This window comes from Seriola lalandi, unplaced genomic scaffold (assembly GCF_002814215.2).
Source record: "Seriola lalandi dorsalis isolate HSWRI2012SDOR001 ecotype SW California unplaced genomic scaffold, Sedor1 jcf7180002054137, whole genome shotgun sequence".
In the NCBI taxonomy this organism is placed as follows: domain Eukaryota; kingdom Metazoa; phylum Chordata; class Actinopteri; order Carangiformes; family Carangidae; genus Seriola; species Seriola lalandi.
In genome coordinates, this window is record NW_019524690.1 from 22,198 (window position 1) to 30,304 (window position 8,107).

Genomic DNA, 8,107 nt, shown 5'->3' on the forward strand with positions numbered 1-8,107 from the left:
CCCCCCACAGTGTTGAATGAGTCTTCTCAGGAGGAGGTGAGTATCCGCGATGTTCGGATTTTACCGAACCTGAACGCCTCGTACCTTCCCATGATGCCAGACGGCTCGGTGCTGCTGGTGGACAACGTGTGGTACGTACAGGAACATGTTGTATTACTCACGTCGCTCTGAAGTCACGTGTTGAGGCTCCGATGCTTTTATGATGTAATTTCATCATGACATCACTTTGTGTTGCTTTCAGTTTTATCTGTTATTGATCCGTCGTCACATCTTGTTCTGTCTTGTTCATTACGTTCTCTGACTCTTCCCTCGGGTTCTTACGGTCTGTCACGTTATATTCTGTGACATCACGTCCCGCCTCTTGATATTTCATGTCCTGTTATGTTATATTACGTAATGTCACACTCTGTTCTGCTCTTCACGTCCTGCGTGTTGTTGAACATTAGTCCGTTGAGTTGTTTGTCGCAGTGTTTACACGATGTTGTGACTCTGTCAGTTTGACCTGACGGCGCTCACCTCGCTTCCTCTCCGGCTCCGCAGCCATCAGTCAGGTGAGGTCGGCATGGCGTCGTTCTGCAGGGTGGACAGCCTGGCCTGCCGCCTTCCCAGCATGCTCAGCGCTTTGGAGGAGCATGACTTCTTGTTCCAGCTGCACCTGAATGACATGCCGCAGGATGACTCCAACGAGGTTTGGACGTGTGTGTGTGTTTGTCTTAAAGGCACCAAGTGATTGTTGATATTATTCTGATCAATGATTTTATTTATTAACGGGACACGTGTTCAAACAATGAATATCTTAATAAAGAGGAGGGTAAAGATGATGATTAAAGATGGAGCGATGACTGTGGTCAACACAATAATCATCAGTGTCTCAGTCATTTCATTCAGGTTTTCCCCCCGAACATGTTTCCACTGCTCATCATCTCAACCCGGAAAATAGTTGTTAATTACTTCATTATTCATTTGTTATTCTTACCGTGTGTTTTGAAAATGTCACTATACATCAACACAATGTGTGTGTTGATGTATTTTCAGGGGCTGGAGGTTCCCCTGGTCGCTGTGCTGCAGTGGTCAACTCCCAAGATGCCTTTCACCAACTGCATCTACACCCACTACAGGTAAAGACCAGGCAGGAGATCGCCTGAACGTCCTGAAGGGAAACAGACATCTGACCTCAGAACAGCTTCTGGCTCGTTAAGGATCTGATGCCTGTTTGTAACGAGCCGCCCTCTGGTGGCGGCAGCAGGGTGATGTCTCTGTCAGGCGGGGAGCGGCGCAGCAGCGTTTGCATGTTTGCACTTTGAGAATAATCCTGGGATCTTTCTCTGACATGTTATGCAGAGTACTGTGTGCTAACTGTGGGCTGCCAGAGCTAATACAGGATCGGTTCATCCTCCCCCCTCTTCTCCCTCCCTCTCAGGCTGCCCAGCATCCGTCTGGACCGACCGCGCTTCGTCATGACGGCGAGCTGTCCGAGCACCGTCAGGGTGAAGGAGCACTTCAAGGTCAAATACATTCTGCTCAACAACCTGCAGGACTTCCTGGCTGTCCGGCTCGTCTGGACTCCAGAGGGTCAGTGAGATAGGAAGGATCACAGTCAGAGGACGGACACACGCTGATAATAAGATGTTCCTCCGGTCCTCATGTGTGTGTGTGTGTGTGTGTGTGTGTGTGTGTGTGTGTGTGTGTGTGTGTGTGTGTGTGTGCAGGTCGTGGTCAGGGTGAGGACGCAGCGCTGGGTGCTGTGGTGTGTCACACTCCTCTCAGTAACCTCGGTCACTGTCGGAAAGGAAGCACTCTGTCATTCAGCGTGGCGTTCCAGATCCTCAGACCGGGCCTGTACGAGGTACCGCCATGTTTCCCTCCTCTTCACTGTTCGTCTGAAAGTCTGAGCATTTTAATCTCATCGTAGAAACGACTTCAGTCTAGTTCTAGTCTTTGACACGTTGATGAGTCGTCTGAATATTTCATCAGTGAAAACAAAGAGGTTTTGAAGTTTGTAAAGTCACAGTCGGCGGTTGATGACGGCGTCTCGTCTTTGTCGTTGACGAACATATTTAGTCGTAGTTTTCATGAAGGAAATGAACACTAGCTCATGTATGAAGTCTTAAAGCTGATGTTTCCTGCAGCCTCTGAACATCTCATCACATGCTTCTCACACAGAAGATCAACTCTTCTTCTCCTGTTTTCCTGTCTCACTCAGCTGAGTCAGCACATGAAGCTGAAGCTGCAGTTCACAGCCTCGGTGTCCAACCCTCCGCCCGACGCTCGGCCGCTGTCACGTAAGACTTTCACCTCCTCCATTCAACCAGCTGAAGTCATGTCGACAGCCACGTCTCTTGCACTGTCGGAGAGATTTATAAACAGCTCTGATTATGCTGATTTATCCAGTCAGAGCGGCCGCCATTTTGTTTTCTGGTTGTCCGTCCGTCTCATTCTCGTGGACACGATGTCTCAGCAACACTTTGACTAAACGTCTTCAAATTCTGAACAAACATTCACTTAGACTCAAGGATGAACTGATTAGATTTTGTTGGTCAAAGGTCAAAGGTCAAGACCACACAGAACACGTTTATGGCCATAACTCATTAACTCATTCAGTAATTATGACACAATTTAACCCGAATGTCTTTAAGGATAAAATGAAGTGATGACGTTTCCAAATTTCCAAAAGGTCAAAGGTCACTTCACTGTGACATCATAATGTTCTGTGAAAACAGTTAAAGGGAGTTAAAGGGTTAAACATGCCGTGTTGTCCTGTCACCACCCAGGTAAAAACAGCCCGTCCAGCCCGGCAGTTCGAGACCTGTTGGACCGACACCAGGCCAGTCTGGGTCGGTCTCAGTCCTTCTCCCACCAGCAGCCGTCACGATCCCACATCATGAGGTAGGACAGAGTCCAGACAGAGAGAGGACACTGTCCCAAGATCTACCTCTAATCGTGTGTGTGTGTGTGTGTGTGTGTGTGTGTGTTTGCACTTCAGGACGGGCAGTGCCATGGAGCGACGGGCCATCACCCCCCCCGTTGGCTCTCCGGTGGGTCGGCCGCTCTACCTGCCGCCACAGGACAAATCGCTGCTGTCGCTGGACAAGATCGCCAAGAGGGAGTGTAAAGTCCTGGTGGTGGATCCCGTCAGCTAGGAGTCAGGAAACAAGGAGGGAAGGAAGCAAGGACGGGTGAAGGGACACGGAAGCGAGGAACACACAGAGACTCTGTCTGAGTTGAAAGCAGAGAGAGGAAACGATCTCAGCTCTGAAACTGAGTCTGTGTCGAGAAGCTTCAGCACCAACAAACAAACTCTCATGTGCTGGATCAAGTAAGAAGAAGAGACACTGAGATGATCAGACTTAAATACTTAATGTGATGTTTTATCATCTTCCTGTATTATTTAAAGAGAGAACAGCAGCACTTTCTGAGAAAAGGTCAATAAGCTTTAATGAGTTTCACTAATGCTTCATCCATCAGTTATAAGCCATTAATAAGAACAGCGAGACGTCTCCAGTGAACTGATCTTATCCATCAAGTCTGCAGCTGTAAATGTTAATAATCTGTTTATCCGTAGATTTTTATCCAGATGTTCTGCAGCTGTTTTCCAGCAGATCCCTTTTCAACATCTGGAGAAGTTTCCGTCGCAGTTTCACACAAAAGTGACTGTTTCAGAAACTTTCTGTTTCCACTGAGGTTTGTTCTGAAACAGCTGTTTGTTCTGAAACAGCTGTTTGTTCTGAAACAGCTGTTTGTGAAACGTGACGACAGACTTCCTGCGGTCGGCCTCGCGCTCAGACCCGACTCCTGATGCAAAATATTACTGTGTAAAATCAAATCCAGACAAATAGACAAAGTGTCTGCTTATAACTGATGAATAAAGTGTTAGTAAATGATTTAATAAACATGAATAAATTCATTAATTACATCTTTATAACTGAGGCCTCACCAGAAGGTGACACTGGAGGAACAGTAGTTTCAAACAGTAATAATCACACAGGAAGTAGAAGTTTGTTTGAATTTATTTCAGTGTTATTGTCAGACTGTTCAGCAGGTTTCAACACTTCACTGAAATGTGACATATAATGTAAATATAATATAATGTAACAGGTGATCACAGCTTCCCCTCATCTCAGTCTGAACCTGTTTCTTCAGTATTGAGTCGTGGTCGTTTCTCTGGTCCAGAGCTTCAGACCGTCACGGCTCCCAGAGGATGAATCCACCGGCTTTGGTGACGCCGTGACTTCTCACGTAGCGCCACCATGAGGTTCGCGTTGGTGGTTGTTAGTGAAACGTTTGAACATCTGCTGGATGATTGTGATGAACTTTGGTTCAGACGTTGAACTTCTCCTCTAGCGCCACCATCAGGTTTTACTTTGTCCAACACTTTGGTTCAGAACTGAAGACGTTCCCATCAGCCTCAGCTCCGCTTTGTTTACTGTTTAGTGTTAATTAGCACATGCTAACATGCCGAGCTAAAAGGGTGAACATTAAACCTGCTAAACATCAGGATGTTAGCATGGTGTTAGCATTTAGCTCAAAGCACACTGTGTCTCAGAGCTGCTAGCACGGCTGTAGACTTTTATTTTGGTTTTAAAAACGTGATTTTAAATTCTTGGAGAATATTATATTTTTGTCATTTTACTGTCATTTCAGTGCCACTGCTGTATTATTATTATTATTATTATTAATGATATTATTATTATTGGTTTTATTTTAGACAGTTGTGCCTTCAGGTTTTGAAGAAACCCACAACAAACTAAATACAATGCATGAACAAATGAAACTTATTTTTTGAGTTGAAGAAATAAAAAGTAACGTTAATATTTGAAGAAAGATTGATTTTAATGTTTGTTTCTTTTTCTTTTTTTTAATTTAACAATAAAAAAATATGGAATTAGCCCAAACCTCTACAGACGACGTCAGCGGCATGTGACGGCGTCAGTACGACAAATCATGACATCATTTCAAAAGCAAGTCAAATGTCTGATGTCTTTTTCTTAATTAATGTCTAATTTCCACAGAAATCAATTTACAGAAATACCGATCACAGTCAATGAACTGATTGATAGATTGACAGAAAATGAATCTGCAGTAATTTTTCCATCAATCAGTGAAAAACATAAATATAACTTTTGTTTTTGTTTTTAAAATGTCAGAAACTTCTTTGGTTCCAGTTTCTGAGGATTAAACAGAAGCAGGTCTGTTTGTGTCGCAGCGTTTACAATATGAGAGCGATTCATTCATTACATTATCTTTATCATAGTTAAAAGAACATGCTGTAAAAACTTCAGACTTCTTTCAGAAAATAATCACATTAAAAATAATCAATCAAAAATAAACGGTGTTGGACAAATGTTAGTTTAAATGGCCACGCTGTTCTCGATGCGTCCGGGACACAGGTAAGGATACGGCAGCTCCAGACGGCTGTTTCTCTCTGAGATGTCTTCAGAGATGCTCCTGAGTTCAGCCTGCACTTCCTCCACCAGCCTGCAGTGGGCGCCGTCTCTGAAGATGGCCTCCTTGTAGTGACACAGAGGAACCTGCAGGGGGAGACGTGCAGAGGTTTAATCAAGACACTGAAGCAAGCACTGTTACATCGTCCCAACCAGGCAAAACAGGAGCCCCAGACCCCCAGGGACCCCAGGGGCCCCACACCCCCAGGGACCCCAGGGGCCCCACATCCCCAGGGGCCCCAGACCCCCAGGGGCCCCAGGGACCCCAGACCCCCAAGGGCCCCGGACCCCCAGGGACCCCAGACCCCCAGGGGCCCCGGACCCCCAGGGGCCCCAGAACCCCAAGGGCCCCGGACCCCCAGGGGCCCCACACCCCCAGGGGCCCCCAGGGGCCCCAGAACCCTAGGGGCCCACGCCACATCGTGATCTATGGATCTACTTTCCCACCACTCTTCTATATCATCTGTGTTGAGTCCTCCGTCCTCCAGGTTGTGGCCCTCGCCTTGTAGAGAGACTTGAATCTAATAGCACGTAGCATGTTGTTTAGCAGTAACATTGAACATGCTAACATGGTGTGTTAGCTATTGCTAATGTTTGGTAGGTAAATATGAAGCCAACAGAAAGGTTAGCATGTTAGCGGATGTTGTGATAGCATGTTTCCCATGACAACTGATCACAATCAGAATCAATACACCCAGGGGCCCCAGACCCCCAGGGTCTGGGGGTCAACTCTGATTTGTTCAACTCTGATTTCAGCAGCTCATGAAGCAACAACAATAATTCACACGGACATTTTGTTGTTGCCCGAACACTTTAGAAAGAAGGAATGAATCCCACAGAACAACAAAGATCAAATCTGAGATGTTTTCATCAGGATGAGGTGCGTTTGACTTTTCCGTGTGTGTGTGGGCGGAGCCTCACAAAGTTAGCAGAGGGCTGTGACAGCTGAGCCAACGCCAGCAGGACGCGACAGCTGGAGTTCACGTCGGGCAGAGAGGAGATGATGTCATCTTCCGTCGCCAAGCCTTTGACCTGCGGGGGAGGACGCAACATGGAGGTCGGACAGTTCGGCGTCCAGAGAGCGAAGTCCAGCTGCAGGACACAAAGACAGGAGATGAGGAAGCGCTGACCTACACATGGTTTGTTCAGCAGCACTTTCAAAACGTACTTGGCAGGTGATTGGATGAACCACCTATCAATCATGTGACGTAGCAGAAGAGGAAACAACACAACGACAAGCTGCAGTCTGAGGAGCTCTGAAAGCTAGTTAGCATGTCGGTAAGCTGCCACTGGCTCCTCCCTCACAGGATGCTGATTGGTCCAGATCACTGTCACTACACTGATCTGATCACTACAGATGATCCATGAAAACAACGTCTTACATGTGAAGGAGACAGATCATTACTCCAGATGTTTCATACTCACGTCAAAATGTTGGAGCGAACATCAAGACAAAGTGTCCAGAGGATGAAGACGAGAGATCTCAAACTCCAGCAGCGTTTAGAGCAACACATGACCCTCGGTCACCTGTCCTGCAGGTGCTGGGTCTCTGTGACTCACCTGGGAGAAGTTTAAGGCGGCGTGTAGAGCCGAACAGGTGAAGACGATCATGGTGACGAACTGAGACACTTCTGCTTTGGTCCGAAAAACCTGAGGGAAACCTGAAGGAGGAGAGCAACACAAGCTGAAGCTACAACAAACAAACAAACAAACAAGCATCAAACATCAAACATCAAACAAACAAACAAACAAACAAACACACACCTGAGTTGTGTGTGAAGCCGTGTGTGTTGATGTCAGTGATCCAGTGATGGAGCTCAGAGTCCTGCTGCACCTCACTGTCTGCACTGTAATACAGATCCACCCAGCGGACCACGAACCTGCCCCACACACACACACACACACACACACACACACACACACACACACACACACACACACACACACACACACACACACACACACACACACACACACACACACACACAGTGTCTTTCAGCGGATCAATGCAGCGTCCTGGACCAATCACCTGGCTGAGGTGTGTTTGTTTACCTGTGCAGTGCGTCCCAGACTCTCAGAGCGTCCGTGGCGTAGTGACTCTGCGGCAGCTCGCGGACGCCGCGGTCGGACAGATCGTCAGGGACACACAGGGACCGATACTGGATCCTCTGTGAGGCGCGGGACAGGAAGACAGGTAACGCCTTCAGACCACAGCCGACCGCCTGGAGGGACGAGACCCGCAGAGGAACAGATGACTGCGCTATCAATAATATTGATTAATACCTCATCTTCTAATGGTTTATAGATTAGTGATGAGTCATTAATAAGAACTTCTGGGTTGCCAGGTTGTGTGAAATCCTGGCAACCCAGAAGTTCTTGTTAATGGCTTTCCACTGATCTATAAAGCATTAGTAAATGACTTATTAACTGTTATTAACAGTATCAATTAAAATATAATAAACTGCTCTGATCTGTGTAATAATTCCGTCACCTTATCAAACACGCCGCCAGCAGCCAGCAGCGACGCTCGCGCCTGGCAGTTTATCTGGAGCGACGTCCTGACGTGTGGCATCAGCAGCTGTCCATCCAATCAGAGAAGAGAAGACTGATCATTACAGGACAACAGTTTGGTTTCGATGTATTCATTAGTCTCCCGTGTGTTGGGG

The 8,107-nt window shown here is 46.9% G+C and overlaps 2 protein-coding genes across 3 annotated transcripts in view; one reads left to right on the forward strand and one right to left on the reverse strand.

The window, feature by feature from the left end:
- Nucleotides 1-4,821, forward strand: part of LOC111653011 (microtubule associated protein 11) — a 9,284-nt gene extending 4,463 nt beyond the window's left edge. For both annotated transcript variants that reach the window (XM_023403449.2, XM_023403448.2), the window contains exons 6-13: nucleotides 11-131; nucleotides 541-688; nucleotides 1,036-1,118; nucleotides 1,421-1,572; nucleotides 1,710-1,846; nucleotides 2,204-2,282; nucleotides 2,772-2,886; nucleotides 2,984-4,821. In XM_023403449.2, coding sequence (XP_023259217.1) covers nucleotides 11-131; nucleotides 541-688; nucleotides 1,036-1,118; nucleotides 1,421-1,572; nucleotides 1,710-1,846; nucleotides 2,204-2,282; nucleotides 2,772-2,886; nucleotides 2,984-3,140 — 992 coding nt within the window. In that variant the 3' untranslated portion in view covers nucleotides 3,141-4,821. The remainder of the gene's footprint in view (nucleotides 1-10; nucleotides 132-540; nucleotides 689-1,035; nucleotides 1,119-1,420; nucleotides 1,573-1,709; nucleotides 1,847-2,203; nucleotides 2,283-2,771; nucleotides 2,887-2,983) is intronic.
- Nucleotides 4,812-8,107, reverse strand: part of LOC111653009 (polyunsaturated fatty acid lipoxygenase ALOX15B) — an 8,211-nt gene continuing 4,915 nt past the window's right edge. Inside the window, exons 10-15 of the mRNA XM_023403447.2 lie at nucleotides 7,933-8,019; nucleotides 7,494-7,663; nucleotides 7,206-7,321; nucleotides 7,002-7,102; nucleotides 6,363-6,533; nucleotides 4,812-5,528 (exon numbers count right to left, since the gene is read on the reverse strand). Of these exons, the coding sequence (XP_023259215.1) occupies nucleotides 5,349-5,528; nucleotides 6,363-6,533; nucleotides 7,002-7,102; nucleotides 7,206-7,321; nucleotides 7,494-7,663; nucleotides 7,933-8,019 (825 nt within the window). The 3' untranslated portion in view covers nucleotides 4,812-5,348. The remainder of the gene's footprint in view (nucleotides 5,529-6,362; nucleotides 6,534-7,001; nucleotides 7,103-7,205; nucleotides 7,322-7,493; nucleotides 7,664-7,932; nucleotides 8,020-8,107) is intronic.